This window comes from Anarrhichthys ocellatus, unplaced genomic scaffold, assembly GCF_004355925.1.
Source record: "Anarrhichthys ocellatus isolate YVR2014 unplaced genomic scaffold, GSC_Weel_1.0 scaffold6, whole genome shotgun sequence".
Lineage (NCBI taxonomy): Eukaryota > Metazoa > Chordata > Actinopteri > Perciformes > Anarhichadidae > Anarrhichthys > Anarrhichthys ocellatus.
In genome coordinates this window covers 2,177,926-2,197,303 of record NW_022280036.1, presented here as the reverse complement: position 1 = coordinate 2,197,303, position 19,378 = coordinate 2,177,926, and the positions used below count along the sequence as shown (strand labels likewise).

General features: G+C 43.5%; 1 protein-coding gene across 2 annotated transcripts; it reads left to right on the top strand.

The window, feature by feature from the left end:
* Window positions 1–1,167: 1,167 nt before the first annotated feature.
* On the top strand, window positions 1,168–15,534 carry znf507 (zinc finger protein 507). 2 transcript variants are annotated; one of them, XM_031846713.1, is made up of 7 exons: window positions 1,168–1,268; window positions 2,842–5,139; window positions 6,853–6,970; window positions 7,110–7,218; window positions 12,527–12,631; window positions 14,009–14,143; window positions 15,142–15,534. In XM_031846713.1, the coding sequence occupies exons 2-7, from the start codon at window positions 2,845–2,847 to the stop codon at window positions 15,530–15,532; spliced, it is 3,153 nt and encodes a 1,050-aa protein (XP_031702573.1). In that variant the 5' UTR covers window positions 1,168–1,268; window positions 2,842–2,844; the 3' UTR covers window positions 15,533–15,534. The 2 variants fall into 2 exon arrangements, with proteins under 2 accessions (XP_031702573.1, XP_031702574.1); XM_031846714.1 differs by having other exon boundaries at window positions 1,168–1,272.
* The last annotated feature ends 3,844 nt before the right edge of the window (window positions 15,535–19,378 follow it).

The window sequence follows — 19,378 nt, the reverse complement described above, 5'->3', positions numbered from 1 at the left end:
ACTGTAATCTATACATGACAATACATAATTACATATAATAATGTTATTTCCATTTTGAGACAAAAAGGGCTGTGCTTCCCACTGAACTTTCTTCTCTCACATTTCTCAGTGTAGAAAAACAGATAAGATGTAGGGTCGCAACAACTTGAGTTTCCTAATTTGTAGTTCTAGTGTAACATTGTAGTTTTGTAGTGGAAATGATTAAGCTAGTGCACAGATAACAAATCTTTTGTGATGCAGTAAGTTTTCCTCCTAAGCCAAAATATTACAGATATATATATGTGAATGATGGACAAATTTATCGTGGCTTAATTTATCACCATATTTTATACAATATTACGTAAAAGTAATATGATGCTCACAGTCTTATCTATCATCGTTGTTGGTGGAAATTTCAGTTCAAGTGTGTGAACTAAAATGAATTAATTCACCTCTAGGTTCATTGAAAGGGTCTTTTTTTCTAACCCTTTAATTAGGTTTATAATGATTGAGAAAAGTGTGCTTAGTTACCTCTCTATGTCCTTCTTTGACATTTCATTTACCATGGCTTTTTATTCTCCAATTTTTGTTCCCTTACTTGATCCTTTTTTTTATCATATCTTTTTCCAATCTCAAAACAAGTCAGAGATATTTATCAATTAGGCTTTTTTTTAATAATTAGCTTATTTTAATCATTAAACTTGTCTAAAGCCTAGACATGTTTAGGGTTTGCCCTTATGAAATATGAAAATAAAAATATTAAAATCTACAGTTCTAGTAGAGAACAAATCTACAGACTGTCCTTATATGAGACACTTTTACTAAAACCATTAAAATCCACATTACTTTTGAAAATAAATATAGGCTACCCTATGTAGCTGAACAAAGACAACTATAGTCCGAATGTTTGAAATTGTGTAAATAATTTAGAGCACAAATGCTTTGTACATCATTGCTCCTTTTAATTTTTGTTTGCGATGGTGATATTGGTCAATGCATTTATAAAATGTAATTTAAACCCCTAAAATCGATAACACGCCGGTCAAAAATGAGACGCGATGTTTTTACGAGCAGCACCTGAAGGCAGCATCAGGCAAACCGTCAATCATCGGTCCACGTCGGTCACCTGACCCGAAATCCAAGTCACGTGACTGATATTCCATCCTCGCCATTTTGCAATGTGGGAGAGAGAGAGAGAGAGACAGAGAGGCCACTTTTTTATGGCTAACGAATAAAACGAAGCCGGTTTTATGTGTTGAGGACAAAGAGCGTCGAGCCTTTCCGTGTCAGTGAGTACGTCTTCATTCAAATTGCAGCCACGCGCTCCTCCTTCACACATTAACCGAAATGATAATTAAAATGTCCTTGCACATACATGTGTAGATAACTGCTAGCACTGTGTGGGACTCGTGTGTATGTGTATGTGCATGTGTATGTATGTGTGTGTTTGAATATCAGGCAGCAAGCTGTGAAGCTAACAGTGAAGCTAACAGTGCTGCCTCTTACTCAAATGTTGTTTTTTTCCCCGTCCTGTGAACGTCTCTTGTCGTAGCAGCTGCAGCACGTTAGCTAACGTTAGCTAGTGCATTTGGACAAGTGGCTGTCTGACGTTTGCTGTGTTCAACTTCATTCTACAGGGGAGTGAAAGTGGATGAAATATTTTTAGACCCTGGCATAACAGGTGCTCGTCTGAGACTGGTTAAAGCACACGGCGGTCTAAAGAGAGGCCACGCTGACCACAGGCCGAGCTTCTTTATCTGTGCCAGTGAAGTGATCTGACCATAGGTGGCCTATTTGGCAGATTTCCATTTGCTCGGTTACGACATTTCTAATAGAAGAAGGCCATTATTGCTGGCTGAAGTTTATCCTCGCTTCCAGTGTTAATAACACCAGGCCAGTTTCCCTGTAGCTCCACTCCACAGCATCCAGAAATCAAGCTGGATGACAGCCAATAATCCTTGCACATGTGGTAGCTCTCCTCCAAATATGTCTCCCCTACTGTTTTGATGTAGTCATGCACAGAAGCGGAAGCAGGAGAAAGAGGAAGGCGATTTGTGGTCAGAGAGAGGAAAGTTTTGGATATGCAGAGATAAAAAAAAAAAAAGGAAGAAATTCAGCCACAGGAGTTGTGACCATTTCCCTCCAGCTTAGTTTGTAAACAGATGCACATGGTGAAGTTGCTTAACGGGGCTAATCATGAATGAGTTAATCTATCACACAGACGATCAATCCCCTCAGTAAACACTGCGGTGCAGAAGTGACAGCAAGCTCAAACAGATGTTGATAGTTGTCTTACATGACTATAAAAATTAGTATTTTTTTCCCCCAACAACAGCAAGATCCGCAGATGAATGATCCTCGAGGTCCTCATTTTCTGTCGTTGGACCGGGAACATTCAGTTAATGCAGAAGTGGAGAAAAAAATATTGACAGCTGTTTTGATGATCATAATATTTATCAAACACCCACAAATTCCAGCTCCTCGAATGTGAAGACTCTTGTATGTAAGTTGAGTAACTTTGAGTTTGGACTTCACAAAACAAGCAAGTCACTGTTTTCTAGTGTTTCAAAGGCGGAACGAATAAGTGCAGAAACAAATAATATATGAAAACTGTAGTCGGATAATCTGTATTGACAATAATATGTTATTGGCAATATGTTATCCTACATTAAAAAAATAATAATATTGTTTGTGTGAGTTTAAGTGTCCGCCTAACATAAAATGTTGGAGGAACATTGCGATATTGTATTTATGTATATCTTGTATGTATATCTATATTATTAATAAGGGACCACAACTGTTTAAATCTAATGTACCACATGGCACCAACCAGTTTTTCCATTCTTCCCTGCTGTCTGCCAGGTCATGGAGGAGGTCAGCAATGTAGCTGTACTCATCCCCCACTCCTCCACCGCCTCCTCTTCCTCCTCCGCTGCGTCAGCACTGGGATCCCTCTCTCAAAGCCGAACCCGGCAAGACGTCAAGGGGGACGCCTCCCACAGTTTTCAGCAGAAACAGGCCGCAGACTCGCTCATCCAGGTGATCGAGAAGCTCAGCAAAATCGTGGAGAAGCGGCCCCAGCGCCGCTGCACCTTGGCGGGACAGAAGAGAGCCGCCTCTGCGGAGGGAGGAGGAAGAGGTGAGGAGGAGGAGGAGGAGGAGGAGGGGGGGAGGAGGGGGAGCAGAGGAGGATCCCCCTTTAAGAAAATTAAGAAGGAGCAGGAGAGCGTAGAGGAGGAGGTGCGATTGGACGGTGGTGCAACTCTTTCTCCGCCTGTGCCTGGTGACGGCAACAACAACAGCATCGCCACCGCGGCAACGGAGGCAGCCAGCGACCCCGACAGCGGCGACCACAAGCGGACGGTGACGTGCTATCAGTGCAGCCTGTGTCCCTATCTCTCCCAAACACTGCCGCTGCTGAAAGAGCACCTGAAGCAGCACAACGAGCAGCACAGCGACCTCATCCTCATGTGCTCAGAGTGTCGCTTTACCTCCAGGGACCAGGGCCAGCTGGAGGCCCACGTCAGACTGCACATCGACACCGCTAAGGACGAGGTTCTGAGGAAGCAGGACGGCAGCGGCGTGGCAACCGAGGCGATCAGAAGCTCGCTGGACGGTTCCAGGGAGCTGCCGCAGAAGAAGAAGTGGTACAGCTACGAGGAGTACGGCTTGTACCGCTGTCTGATCTGCAGCTATGTGTGCAGCCAGCAGCGGATGCTCAAGACCCACGCCTGGAAGCACGCCGGCCTGGTCGACTGCTCCTACCCCATCTTCGAGGACGAAGACGGGGCCGTCGCGAGCAGAGAGGCCCCGGCCACAGCCAACGCGGCGACCAGGGAGGAAATAGTCGTTCTCTCCCCGGGCCTTCAAGACAAAAGCCTGCAAAAGCTGCCCGCCGCCTTCCAGCTCCGCGTGCCGATGGCCGTCGAGAGCAAATGGGATGCGCTGAATCATCCGGTTTCTGATCGCGACGTAAGCCTGAAGACAGAGGAGGAGAGGGTGTACCCCATCAAACACATGACCTCAGAGGAGCCCGTGGTGGAGGTGCAGGTTACGACAGAGGCGGAGTCCGAGGTGGAGATCAGCAGTCATCATCATGACGGCACCTCTGTGACAGACAGCTTACTGTCATCAGCTCAGAAGATCATCAACAGCGGTCCCAACAGCGCCGGCCACATCAACGTGATCGTAGAACGCCTCCCCTCGGCCGAGGATTCGGTCATGGCGACGAACCCGCTTCTTCTCAGCCCGGACGTGGACAGGGACAAGAACTTAGCGGGTGCAGGGGAGGAAGAGCGGGGCCATGCGGGAGCTGCAGAGGGTGAGGCGGTCCCCGCTGCCACCGCCGGACAGCCATTAGGAGCTGACGTTAAACCCTCTGTGGGTAGTGACTCTCCACGGGATGAGAACATTCCCCCGGCCAGTCGCAAGAGGACACATTCTGAGTCCCTCCGCCTGCACTCTCTGGCAGCTGAGGTCCTCGTCGCTATGCCCATGAGGACCCCCGACCTCCCCACCAAGGTAAGTCTGAAGACCATCACAGCCCAGGCACAGAGCCCCAACTCCGGCCAGAAGCTCGTAGAGGCTGGGCAGAGGGCTTCCGACGCAGAGACAACAGCAGCTCTGCTGGACTTGGAGCTTCACGGAGGGGGCAGAGAGGAAGATTTGGGGTCCCTGTGCCTTGAGGAGGGGGACGAGGAGGGCCCCGCCACTAAAGCCGGCATCAGCCTGTCGCTGCTCACCGTCATCGAGAGGCTTCGAGAGCGCTCGGACCAGAACGCCTCGGATGAGGACATCTTAAAAGAGCTTCAGGACAACGCCCAGTTTCAAAACGGAGCAGTGGTCACGGGGAACGGAGCCGGGGGCTACATGTGTGGCATCCCGGGAATGGACGGGTTGGTTGCTTCTGCCGACGGCGGCCTGGTGGACTACATCCCCGGTAGCGAGCGGCCGTACCGGTGCCGCTTGTGCCGCTACAGCAGCGGCAATAAGGGCTACATCAAACAGCACCTGCGGGTGCACAGGCAGAGGCAGCCGTACCAGTGTCCCATCTGTGAGCACATCGCCTCGGACAGCAAGGACCTGGAGAGCCACATGATCCACCACTGTAAGACCAGGATGTACCAGTGCAAGCAGTGTCCAGACGCCTTCCACTACAAGGTGAGGACACGGCAATGCAGCGTTTAGTCTTGTTATTTTATATGTGATCCATTAATCTGTATATTATAATACGTATAATACTTTTTCAGAGGGACACTGTTTATCTATTTTCCAGTAAATATAACACTGGCAGTCCACCACTTTTGTTTCCTCAGGCTCACTCGTACCACTGTGTCACAGTTTCAAACAATTGTCCTTTCTTTTGTGCACGTCCTCATTATCTTTTTCTAAAAACACATTTTACAGAAAGTTATTTTCTGAGTTCAAATGGCAAACATTCTCTGGTTCCAGCTTCTCAAATGTGAGAATGTGCTGCTTCATCTTTGACAGTAAACTGAATAATGAGCTTTGGGCCGTTTAAATGTGTTACCCTGGTTTCAAAAAATATTATTCTGAGCATTTTATTTTTATGGACAAAGCAATGAATTAAGAAAATAATCCTTAGTCCTATCGTCTTTTTAGTCTTTTTTAAAAAAAAATGTATTGATCGAGCGATATAGAAATACAGCAAAACACAAACGACACATACTGGAAATGACGGCTATAGAAAATAAAAAAACACAAAAGAGGAAAAGAAACAGGTTGCCAGATCTTGTGAAAGAGTCCCTCTCTGTTTGACATAGTGCATCTTATTTTCTCTAGACATACTACACTTCCTGATTACTTCAGCCACATATCAAATGTTTCTACATTTGCAGCATTAGTTTTCTTCTGTAAGCTAGTGGGAGAGAAGGGCAATCCATGCTCAACTTGTAGTTGTATCGACGACGTTTGATGATGTGCTATTTAAATGCTGAAAGATGTTGTAAAAAATATGACGCACCACCTTTTTAGGATATGGTTTAATAGTCAAGAGACTACCAGAAGCAGCATGGTGAGGTTTCTGCTCGGGCAGTGAGACATGAGTCCTCAGAATAGTGTCGCAGTTGTAGAAAATGGAGGAAAGATAAATTGGGAAGCTGGAGTTTCTAGAAATAGACGAGATGATCATTTATGTAGAAATGTCCCACAAAGATGACTCCCTTCTCCCTCCAAGTTGTGAAGAGCAGGTCCTCCAGACCCGGATGCATGATTGGAGCATGAAGGGAGGTCTAGGTATATTTTAACAGCTGCATCACCTGAGACCGAACTTTTAAGGAGTTCTGGATAATTGTGTTATTCCCGTGTACGTCTTTTTTTAGCCTTTGTGCTGAGAGATGTGAAGGCTTGCAGGAAAGGTGCTCGATGTGTAGCCATGAGGGGCATCTCTTCCAGGCTACTGTCAGGAGGACAACCACGGCAGACAGCCCACATATTTAAATAGACAGCCGGATCCTGCAGTTTACACATGGTGGAGACTAAGTCACCCCTATCTTTACTTTAAGGCTGCCGAGGAATTCTAGGTACCTTACCAGACCACATAAAAAGTGAACAACAGAGTCTAGTTGCTAGTTGAAATACGATTGATTGGTGCTCAGTGGAATGGGCTGAATAATGTCTAAAGACTAGTGGTGTAACAGACCACTGTCGATCTGTGAGCCGTACGGATCTTCCCCCCCCCCCCCCTTCATTGTTCGGGGATTAATTACACAGTTTAACGTTAACCATCACAGTGTGAAATACAGTTTGACTGACAATCGTTATCCAACCAGTCCGTGTTTAAATGTCAACTGCATGTATTGTCATTCTTATAGTGTGTGTGTGTGTGTGTGTGTGTGTGTTTTCTTTTCTTAGAGTCAGTTAAGAAACCATGAAAGGGAGCAGCACAGCTTCAGCGGGGACACGGCAGCCCTCACACCAGTTACTGAAACCGTGGCCATGGTGGAGGAAGCCGAGCGGGTAACGGATGAAGGTAAGGCGTGTTTTTAGGACCTCTTTATGTGTTAGGATGGAAAGATGGATTGTTACAAGATATGACAATGACTCCGGGCCACATAGTGCCATATGATTTCTGTCAGTGTTTTCAGAAGATTGTTTATGCTCTGTTACAGATTGTGGTTTGCAGAAGGTGTATAAGTGCGACGTGTGCGACTACACCAGCTCCACGTATGTTGGGGTCAGGAACCACCGTCGGATTCATAACTCCGACAAGCCTTACCGGTGAGTTGTAGAAAGAAACAAACACTATCACCTAAATACAAGTACTCGTACCACTCACTGATTCACTGAACACAGGTCCACAGGTTCTTGTGACTGACTTTTTCTTATTATATAATTATTTTTCTCAGTGTTTTCTTCGAAAAACTAGAAGCTACCGGTGTAGGATTTGGGTCCATTAGAAGTTTGTATTTGTTTCAATAACAAAATCTTTAAGTTACAGATTTCTTTCTGGAACTTAAAGATTTTCTTCTCTATCATATTGTGTCGTGTAGTAAAGTGGGCGTGTCGTGAAGCCTGAGAGAATACAGTCAGATCCGCTCCCATCAGCACAGGTTGTTGATGTCGGCTTCTTTTTAGTTTACCAGAATGTGTCATAATGACGAAATGCAGTTTCAGCCAGTTGGTACAAAATCAAACCAGTTGTGACCGGACCTCAAGGCAACTCTTGTTGGAGCTGTTTTTACCCCCGACCAATCAGAACCAAACTGGCTTAAAACATTGAGTCTGAACCAGGAAATAAATGATAAGATGATAAAATGTAGTTGAAAAAAATAGATAACATTACGATATAGAAGTCATTTACAACCTTTGGTGACAATTAATTCAATTTTTTACGAGCAAGATAATGAGTGTTGTGTGCGTTGCCCTTTTACTGAAAAATCAACCCAGAAGTTGAGTCATCTGTGCACAGCTGCTTCTAATCACATTCTGTGCCAAAGAAGTAAAGCATGTAAATATTAAATCATTTATGAAGAGCACATGCTTCACTAATTGAGTAAGTGTGTGAAAACTGCCCATGTTAACTTTGGGGCCGTTTCAACACTTGCTTGTTTGACTGATGAGCCTGAATTCAGTTCCAGTGGCGTTAAAAAAAGAGTTTTAGTTTGTGGATCTTCTGCTTTTCATTGAGTGTAAAGCAGCTCTAGAACATCATTATTCATTATGAAATGTATTTGTGTTAGAATTATCTTTTATGATTTTTATTATAATCAAAATGAACATGATTTAAAAATAGTCCCCATAAATGTCACACAAGGCACTTTGCAAATACCATTTATTGTATTTAATAATATACTTAAACTGGTGCTGCGTGTGCTGTTGATTTAATACTTTATTACCGTACTTACCCTTTTAAAAAGTTTTGGGTTTCGTTTTTCTACAGTGAACATAATTTGTTATTGCAGTTATATTGTGTTTCATAGTTATAGAATATGTTAATGATAGTTGCAGAAATTACAAATGACATTCAGCTTTAATGACATTATAATGAAGCAGACACCAATCTGGAGACTGATTGCATTTTTTGGGGGGACTGATTGCATCTTTCACATCCGTTGCAAATTGGATGTTAACTTTACGGACTTCTGTGTTAATTATTTAGCACACAGTATGTTGCCTTAACGGGACGCTAGATTCACAACAATTCCACAGATCTGCTGTCCTTTATTCCTACATGTTAGAAGTAAAACACTCAATGTTTTCGAGTCCAGTTTGATTGCTTCCCATGTGTGCCCTGTAGTAGTGGTCGGTGAATGTTGCGTTTTCAGGTTTCAGACAGCGTTTCATACAGAGGGAGCGAACCAAGTAGCTGCCAGACAAAGATGCTTCAATGCAGAGTCTTTTAGAAAGGACCACTAGATGGCAGTACATGCCCGGTGGTGCTCAGACCAGTACGGTCATCTTCACTGTGTAGCCACAGTCCCACACACACACACACACACACACACACACACACACACACACACACACTTTGTGTTTGTGTCAACACAGAGCTGCCTGAGGTGAGAACATATACGTGTGTTTCTGTCAGCTACCGTAACAGTGTCACCTGTGCTCTAAGGTCAAATGTGCACACACACACACACACACACACACAAAAAACAAGATTTCTCTCTGCTTTGATAAGGTCAGATGGCATCTAATTGCTGTTTCTAACCAGAGGGGTGAACCGTCCTGTAAGCTAATGGTATGAGAGCCAAAGAAGAGTTTTGAAATATCCAGCTATAAAACAGGTGAAAACAAGCGAACATTCAAACTTAGGCAATAAAGAAAGCAGCTGTAAATGGCTGAATAAGGTCTTATGGCTGAAGGACACATAGTTCATTGTGCTAGCGCTGTTGCTATTGTGTCCACATACTTGTGTCCTTGTGCTTTAAGTGTTTGACATCAGCTATACTTTGGAGTTTATTGAAACTGTAATGCAGAAGATAGTTACATCTGACTGGAAATGTCCAATCTGTCAGACAGTCAGCCTGGTGTGTAGGTGTTGGCGGACAGATTCTCTTGTTTTGACAGGGCGGATGTTCTTAGCCCAATCTATATTTAAACAGCCTCAAATTAAAGCTGAAAGTTAGCACTTCCCCCTCCATAGTCGCCCTTTTTATTTCGGATACAGCACAGAGCCAACACGGCCTCTCTGGTGTGTGACGGTCTCACCAAAAATGTGCTGCCGTGTTTCCAGTTTCAAGCGGTGCTGCTGCTCCTTAGATCATTGTGAACACGTGCGCCCGCCGTGTGCCGGTATATCACACTGTGCAATTACTGCAATTAGAGTCTAAGGGCCCAATTTGCAACATTTTATGGTGATGCTGATCGTCTCTGTCGGCGTCTCACATTTCCACAGCATAACAATAGGACGAACCGGACTGATGCTCATATCTAACCATAATGTGATTGGCAAAGAGTGCAGAAATGCCCGTCGTAGTTATGCATTTAGATGTGGGGAACAAAAAGAGCACTTTTCATTGAGAAGTCTTTATGGTTCATCAACCACGATGTTTCATTCAAAATGTTCACAAAAACCTAACTTTACATTCGAAGTAACACAGTTGAAAGAATCATTCAATTCTCATCACGAAACAACCGCTTTATTTGAATATGTTGTGCAGCCTCCCTTTGGGCTCTGAGTCAGGTTGGGTTTTCATTTAATATTGGCCGGTATTCGATGGAGTCCATAACCCCATGTATCCTCTACATGTCCACATTCAACCATAAATGGTCAAAGCAAAGCAGCTTATGAATGTTGATGCACAGAACTGAGCCGCTGATCAGCGGCTCTTTGCGGTGAATCACAGAGACTACTTCTCGTTCACTCTTAATTCTTCCATTTACGCAGTCTGAGTATCTTCTTCTATGCAACATAACGAATCACGAGTGTCACCTTAGGATGTCATTTAAAACATAGAAAGGTGAACACAATTTATTTCTATACTTGTGTTCTCTTGTGGCATTATGATCAGGACTGCTAATGAGGATATGCAGCGATCGTACGAGAGCTGTCCCTGGCTTTATTGCCACACTTGGCTAATTAGGTGGTGATGATTTGCCAGGTCAGGTGACTGGAGAATGTGTGTCACATCACCATGGTTACTCCTCTGCTCCAGCGGGCTCTGGTACTCTCATCAGATAGCTGTGTACAGTTTGTCTGTCACTATGGAAATAACCATAAATGAATGAATAAAGTTGCGTTCACTGCAACGATTTTACTCACTAACGCTTAATGAAAGCTAAGATTGCTCTGTTGTGCATTTCTTTAATGTTATTTGACGTTCTCTTACAAATGATGATAATTTCATCAGATGACCACGAGGGTCGGTAGTTCGGTCTCTCCTCTGCAGACAGCGCTGATGAAATAATAAGCAAAATTTGATTTGAGGTTTGAGTTGGTTTTAATATTTTATAGTTATAGCTCACTAGTACCAGCACAAATAACACTGCTGGTTGGACTGTTTATGATAAAGAGGATCTATGAGAGCAAGAGGCATCATTCTACCTGTAAAGACCCCGTTCTGTGCGTACGCAGCGGCTCTAAATGAGACCCCGGGGCCTTTGGAAGAAAAACAACCTCCTCACAGTCCACGGATTCTTTAATATCTCCTGTCACTTTAAACTTCTTAATTATTGCTCACACTGTGGAAATGGGTGTTTTTTTTTTTATCCCCTCAATTTGTGCAGCTGAACAACCTTACGTCACTGCGTTCTCGGGTTCTATCACACGGTGATGAACGACAAAGGGAACTTGGCCCGTGTGACCTCATGTTTTACCCCCAGTGAGACAGTTCTTCATGGTTGACTCTCTAAGAGCTCCTAATCCAAGAGGGGATCTTAAAAATGTCCAATGTGTCTGGAAATATACTTTAGTGAGATTGTAATCATTTCTGTGGCACACGTGTTTTGGAGAAAAAATGTGTTTATGCCAAACATTTTTTCTTTCAATAATCTTACTTCAATGAAAAGGCGAGACTTTGGAGAATGTTGTCTCGAGTGAAAGACTGAGAGGATAAACAGCATCCTGTGTTGCTCACATTCACACTAAAGGAGGCAACAATTCTGGAGGGCACTGAACCTTTTTATATTCTAGTTGCAATCCCAGTTTTATCTCCATCAACACTTGGCACCTACTCTCAACATTTAGCTGTGGGCAGATTTAAGGCTGGGCAGTATCAAGAAAGTATCACAATGTTTTCCACCAAATACCTCAATGTTGACATTTCTACCATTTGGTAGAGTAGTGCTTTCATCAAATATTTTTGAATAATCATCATTAATGTGGAAATAAGGACTATGTGGGTAAAGGAAACTAATGGAACAGCCGTGACCATATTACAATTTCCAAAATCTAAGACAATATCTTGTCTTATATCACAATATTGATGTAATATATATTTATATATTGCTCAGCCCGAGGTAGGTTTCTGAATAGTTGGGTTCCCCTCATTCAGCTGACCACTAAAAAGTTGAGCTGATGTCTTTACGAGCCATTTGTGTTCTGCGCTTAAAGACGGGACATGTCTAATGTTGTTGACCATATCGTGGTATATTTTAGGCTACATTAGTGGCCCGAACTATCTTTATGTTCTGTATATTATTATTTGAATGGGTTATTGTCAAGAAACGCAGTGTGTCGGCAATAGCTAAGTAATACACTGTAAAGTCTTCTTGGTTCGTCAAATCCATCTTTTCAATACTCAGGACCCAGTAAACCTCACATGATGAAGTGCAACACTTAGTTTTGTTTGACTTAATTTTAATGCAGCAAGTTGCGAGTTGAGTGTTGCCTCGGTCTGCTGTCCTCGTGCAGTATTTGCCTCTAAGCAGCTAAAAAGCCAGTTCCGTCTTCCATCCGTAGCGCAACAAAGTAGAAAATGTTGTGATTTCGTCTTTTTCCTAAAGTGCCAATTTCCTCTCCGTTTTGCTTTAAATCCTCTATCTCCCTTCAGGCTACAAGAGTAAACAAGCAAAACGATGACCTCAAAAGTGTTTCTCTCATCTCTTGCCATTCCTTCCCCCCCCCCCCCCCATCTGCCAGGTGCTGTAGCTGTGATTTTGCCACCACCAACATGAACAGTTTAAAGAGCCACATGAGGAGGCACCCTCAGGAGCATCAGGCCGTGCAGCTGCTGGAGCAGTACAGGTGAGAGAACCTCACACAGAGAAGTGATAAGAAAGACTGCTGGACCTCTGAGGGGAGAATGAGGAGCTGTACCTGGCCAGAAGAAGCTGGTGTGAGGCCACATTTGTGTCTCATGGTGCCAACAGCCTGGAAAGTTTAGAAATGGGCAAAGTTGGTGGTTGGAGGGTGGAGAAAGTGAATGGGGGGTTAAATATCCTCAACCTGGAGCAAGGCACTGACAGCTGATCTCCACTTCAGTAAATGCTTGTTCCGTATTATACTGTCGTCAGTACCTTCAAGCCTGGAATGCCCAGGTTTCCATGCAGACAATGCCCTTCTTTACTCAGTACTGCACTATTACTATATACTCGGGGAACTTGAGCTGTAGCTTGGTTCATTTGGTCGAAACCAAAGAAACAGTGATGCGTTGTAACCTTTTTAGTTCTGGTCCATTCTATATTGACACTGTTCTTACAGAGTAAACGTATAAACGCCCTTTTCTCTTGGTCCATCTGTAGGTGGAGGCAGAATATTTCTCTGAACACGTTGACGCTTGCTAGCAAGTTTCATCGGCTTGTTTTATTTCATAGTTGCCGTAGAAAATACAAGTTTCTTTTTTTCTCAATATGTACAGTCACTCGCTCTCCAGGACAGCAAGTTTTACATGCGAAAGTTAACATTAACCAGCGCTACTGTGTGAGCCTGGCTGACCACGTCGGAGGAGAGCAGACGGGAGTTCAGGAGAGGACAGGTGGCTAGTTAGCTCGCTAGCTTGTCCACTTCCAGAGCTGGCTAGTTAGCTCACTTGTCTCCAGAGCTCCTGTCTGCTCTCCTCCCAAAGCTGCTGCTCATTTTCTGTAGCCAGCGTAGCGTGGAAGTAGCAAGGTAGCTAGCTAAAAGAGTCAAGTTTAACAACTCAATGCTTCATCCACACACAGTTGTCACAGTGTAAGAAAGCACATAAGTGACAACCTATTTCAGATCATTTACTGTCAGTGTTGCGTGAAAGCGTGGTGGAGTTTGCAAGCTAGCTCAGTAGCCAGTCGTCTGCTAATTAGCTGGCTAATCCCACCACGCTTTCATGCAACACCGGATGCAGAAAATGTCTTTCAAATTAATTCTCTCTCAACTTGTTAAGACTATTAGCAACATTTCTCTCGATTAGTCAGTTCAGCCTGCTATGTGACGGCTGAGGAGGTTAGCAGAAGGCTAAGCTAAACTATTAGGAACATTTTATCTCCATCTCTGAAACCTTAAATCCTGTCTCCTTGCTCCACTCTCTCAAGCCCAGTGTACCCTGCGAGTTTTGAGTCGGGACGCTTCCTCTCAATATAAAGTAGAAGAAGAGTACGGCGAACGTTAACTCGCATCTTCTCTCTGTTGTTCTTCTTCTTCCAGGTGCTCTCTGTGTGGCTATGTGTGCAGTCATCCCCCGTCCCTCAAGTCCCACATGTGGAAGCACGCCGGAGACCAGAATTACAACTACGAGCAAGTTAACAAAGCCATTAACGAGGCCATCTCCCAGAGCAGCCGGTAAATACATGAAGCCACGTGCAGTTCTTTCAGGTTTCATTTCTGTATTTGCAAATATCCACAGTGTATATATCCACTGGCAGCACACTGTAGGTCCTGGAAAACACTTAGTAAGAAGCACTTTCATATTACAAGGGCTTCAGAGCCTGATTACAGCTAAAGCTACAATATGCACACTTAATGTTGTAATGATTCTTACAGTGAAAGCCCGAACTGTAAATGCCACCATTTGTAGCCCGCAGTGTACAAAGTTGCCTCGTGCAGCTTTAAATAAAATATGTTATGTCAGTTGTACAGGTCATTAAATATTGAACTTCATTTGTGTGCCCTTTTAATGAATACTAATCGTTGGATTTCTTCAACACTGGCACTAGCAGGCTCTGAAAAAGTCCTAAAGTTAGCTTCAAGTAGAGTTTTCATTGTTTGTTTTTTACCATATTTAGCTAAAAATGAATTCCGTAGGGCTGGGTATCGCCACTGACTTCCTGAATCAATCCACAAGGTGCCGATTAGATATCCGATTCAATATTGATTTGATTCGGGATTTGATTTCTGTTACATAACCAACATTGCTTGGATATAAAAGATATTCTGAGAACTATTGCTCATGAATTGTACAGAGAAGCCTCTAACCTGGTCAACCCATGCAGTTACATTAATGTACTTAGCTGCCAGGCACCAGCACCAGAATGTGCAAATGTCTTTCCTTCTATTAACTGTCTTTGTTATAACTGAAGACATTCAGCTACTTGCAAAGGTTGTACTTCAACAGGAGTTCCTTCCTCACTCTGCTCATTAGTTTGTGTTTTGAAAGATAAAGCGTGATGCAGCTGTCTCACAAATACACACTGCGTCCATTATGTGCAGCAAGTAACTTTCTACATCCAACAGATAAAATAGTACCGAGGCAATTTGACATTTTCAATGTGCCAGCACTACCCGAAGATTTGAATCTTGCTCTCTCTTGTTGTGTTCTTGTTGCGTCATTTTTCTCTCAGAGCTCCTCAGAAGTTGTCGGCGGTGCTGGAGTCGTCGGCAGAGCGCCCCGCGGTGGCTCCGCCCTCAAAGGACAGAGCACAGGGCCCAGTGGAGCCGCTGCCAGCACCCATGACGACGACGACGGCGACGGCCCCCAGCGTGGCCGTGGACAGCTCGGCGGGCGTGTTTACGGACCCCTCACAGGGGAAGGACCCCGCTCAGCCTCAGCGCCCCTCTCCGGGCCCCGGCCTAGAATACTGCGTGCTCCTGTTCTGCTGCTGCATCTGCGGCTTCGAGTCCACCAGCAAAGAGCGGCTGATGGAGCACATGAAGGAGCACGAGGGGGACATAATCAGCATCATCCTCAACAAGGAGCAGCAGCAGCAAGCAGAAGCACAAACAGCAGAGTGAGAGCCCCCCCCCCCCCCCCCCCCCCCCTTATATTAATACTGACAACACTGCAATCTCACAGTGAGCTGCTGCTCACTAAAGAACTTTATTACGTTTCTTTACCTCGAGGTGGTTTGCGATGGATATCGAGGCGTAAACATGTCAGAATGTTGTGGTGCCGAAGGCGTGCGGCTGCTGTCCAACGCAAAACACCTTCAACAGGTGTTGAGGGGATTTATGAAACTGTTTTCTCAGCGGCATATTCCTTTTTAAAAGGAATGTTTAAAAGAAGAAAACGAATAAAATCTGTTTGTGTCAAATACATTGACATTAAAGAGGACACAAGATGTCTTGAAGTCCGAGCTCCAACCCAAGTTTATTTTTCAATACACAGGGACAAGTTCATACCTCACGAAAACCACACGACCCCTCACCAGAAATGGAAACAAAAAGAAATCACATATTTTCCAGTCTAATTCATATATTTTGACCATAAGGCAGCTCTGTTATTGCTACTGTAATATTTAATGTATTTGATCGGCGGCGGCTGTAGCCTAGTTCAGGAGGTACATGTGCAAACTCACCGATGCCTAAAGGCATGTATCGCAGCTTGAATATGTTTTTAATATTTATCAGTTTATTTTTGTATGCATGTTTCCGTTAATGCCAAGTTAAAAAACTGCAAATGTTATTAATTATTATTCTTTGCGTTTCTCTCGTATGAGTGAGTGTCATTTTACTTGTCGGATCATAGAAATGAGCGTCTTGAGGGGAGACGGGTGTAGTTCTCAAAGGAGGAAGTTGAGCAAAGTTGATTGGTTGTCGGGCGACAGAGGGCTTGGGTCTTAGGAATGATCAAAAGGGAAGCTGGCGTACTAGATATTTAAAAGCAGGCATGTGTTCTCACTCGTGATTGTGGCACTAGGCTCATTTCAAGAGTTGGCATTAAAGAGTAAAGTCTGTTCTTTGTAGTCCATGCAATTCATGCTGTGTATATAATAACGTTTTTTTATAACAACCGTTTGCTCTTTTCTGTCAGTGTTTTTAAAATACAAACTTTCTAGTGTCAAACACAAACATGGAATGACTGCTGTCCCAGCTAACCAACATGCCTGAAATATGAAGACACGGATGTGAAAATAAACAAAGTTGAGACGGCGACACGTTTCTTTGAGGTTTATTGACACCCAGTCCTGCCGTGTGCTCTCGTGTGATGGACTGGAAGCAGGAGTGTAATGTAATTACTGCAGCTCTGATATGGAAAACACTCAACTCAGCACAGTGTAATGAGGGTGAAACGGACACTTCAATCAATGCGGGCTTCCTGTTAGCTGTGATGGATGGTCTCGCTGTGGGTGGGGGGGGGAGTTATTTTTCATGCGGCTATACGAGAGCAAGTGGCTTTTTCTTGAAAGGAGACAAATGTAACTAATATCTCAGATGACTCAGAGAACACCTGTTTGACTGCAAAGGAAAAGATTCACTGGCACAAAGCTGACGATCCATTCACCCAGGTGCATGCTAGGAACAACCAAAATATCTCTCGGGGTTGGCCACCAAAAAAAAAGAGTTCCACCCAAAAAATATTGTCACTTTAATCGATGCTACATTTAGAATATTGTCACCGCTTTACCTTGCTGTCCGACAGCCCTTTGTGATGGGAAGGTGAAGCCGTTCTGTCCATCTATGCTCCCTTCAAAGCCAGCGGACTCCATTGACAAAATAATTAATAATACCTTACAGAACGCAGAGGTTTAAAACACCAAAGTCACAATAACGCAAACAAACTGATCGATCGAGGCAGCGGTACATCAACTCATGTTCTGTGAGGCAAAAGGAGTCTGCAGTCTGCAAGGGAAAGCATGAACATATTTCTAAATATAGCGTAGACTTCAACTGATGTTTGATATTTTTAGGTGTCTTACACAGGTTTTGCCCCAGCAGTACATTGCTTTGCTCCTGTCTGTTTCTGGGGGCATGTTGACCACCATCTACTGTAGATAATACACTGACTATGGATGAGAACCTCATTCAAGATATCCCCTTAATGTTGATTCATGTCAAACATGTGGGGACACAATCGCTGGGATTGGAAATTCACAGAAAATTTAGCGTAGATTCAAGATAAGTGTTGTTCTTTTCAACCTCATCTAATGTATCCTGCAGTCATCAGTATGTCATCCACATAGACCGAGGCGGAGCAAATGAAGATAAAATGGAATATCAATAACCCATGCCCCCCTTCGTGTGTGTGGGGGGCGTAGTGGATAAAACTAAATTAAATATCAATCTAAAAGACCTGGCCGGGAATTCTCATCATCATAGCAGGTAATTATTGTCTGCATTTTAAATTTACAACACCAAGTGTCCGAATTAAAGCAGTTGGGGACGCGTCTAAATGAAAGTGTGACTTCAGTGCTCCTCCTGTTTCATTGACGAGGCGATCCCACTTTTCTTTTGCAATCCTTTGGGTTGCACACCTTGGTTTCTTTGTTGGTACAGATAAAGTCTAAGCTGTTCGTCCTGCCCTGTGGTGCTTTGTGGTGGGTTAGCAAATAAATGGCTTCCAATATATTTTTATCGTCAACCGATCCCATGAAACGACCCAAACCAATGGCGCATTAGTCCACCTGACAATGTGAGCCTCCCTACCCCGTCTATGGCACCAGCCCAATCTCACTGAAAGACATAACTTTGTCATGAATATATAATTAAATCATTTTTTTCAAAAGCTGACATTTCTACTAACAGTTTGGCAATATAGGTTTTGGCAATTGTTGCCCAAGCGAGCTGTAAATGGTGTATTTGTTGGGGACTATTTCCAGCCGTGCATCAATACACGTTTGGTGTGGTAGTGAGTCTGTCCGGCGTCTGTGAGAACTACAGGACATTAGTAGGACACATTCTTTGTTGGTTTTTGGTCTTTTCATGGGAGTTGTTCAAAAAATGAAACGTATATTCTACCACCAGACTTGTCCTTAATTTGATGCATACAGTTCTATTAAAGGCCAAAGCTACAGGAAAGAATAGCATCTAAGTAGTAATAACGTCACTGGACTCTGTGACTGTACAGCATATGTGTTCATTGGGAGTAACGTTGATAGCAAACCAAGCACGGCAGTGTCAGCCAGTCCTACAACGTAGCTCATGATAATATTTCAAGTAAAACACGATCATTTCAGATACTTTTTTAGAAAGTGAAGGCAAAAAAGCAACGTGAAAATGTGTTTTAATTTCACAAATAGCAAAAGTGTGGCAGCACTTTCAGAGCACAGTTACATTTCCTTCAGTCAGTCAGAATTCACACCACGACTAAAGAACTCCAACTTTGTGCCATGTTAGTTCATTTGTAGGCAAAACATTTATTGTGCCTTTTGGGTGAAGGTGTCATGTGTGTTGAAAGCTGAATTTTGTTTGCCAAAACTTCAGTCACATATTTAGTTAAATTGATCAGAATTTCGATTTGGGCACAGCCAGTGGTGTCGAAGTGGATTTATTGTGGGCATCACACTTTTCCAGAGAGGCAAATCCACATTTCTGTTTTATTCAGTTTTGGGGACACGGCATCAACAATAAACCAAGTATGTGAAACGGCTCTTTATTTTCTACTTGCTAGCTGTTTTAACCTATTAATGAGCTCAAATACTTTCCGACTGTTAGTTTGTACATTGTAGATCAATACTGTAGAACCTTGAAAATGACTTTTTCAAAAGAAAACATCTATTTTTGAATGATCTTGTAAAAAAATAATTTAAAAAGACAAAAAAAATATTGTATTTTGACTCTGTTCTTATCTCCTCCCAGTCTATTTGAGAGAGTTGGTGGTTTTAAGGTAAACGCAGTAAACTGAGCCGCATGCATTTCAAC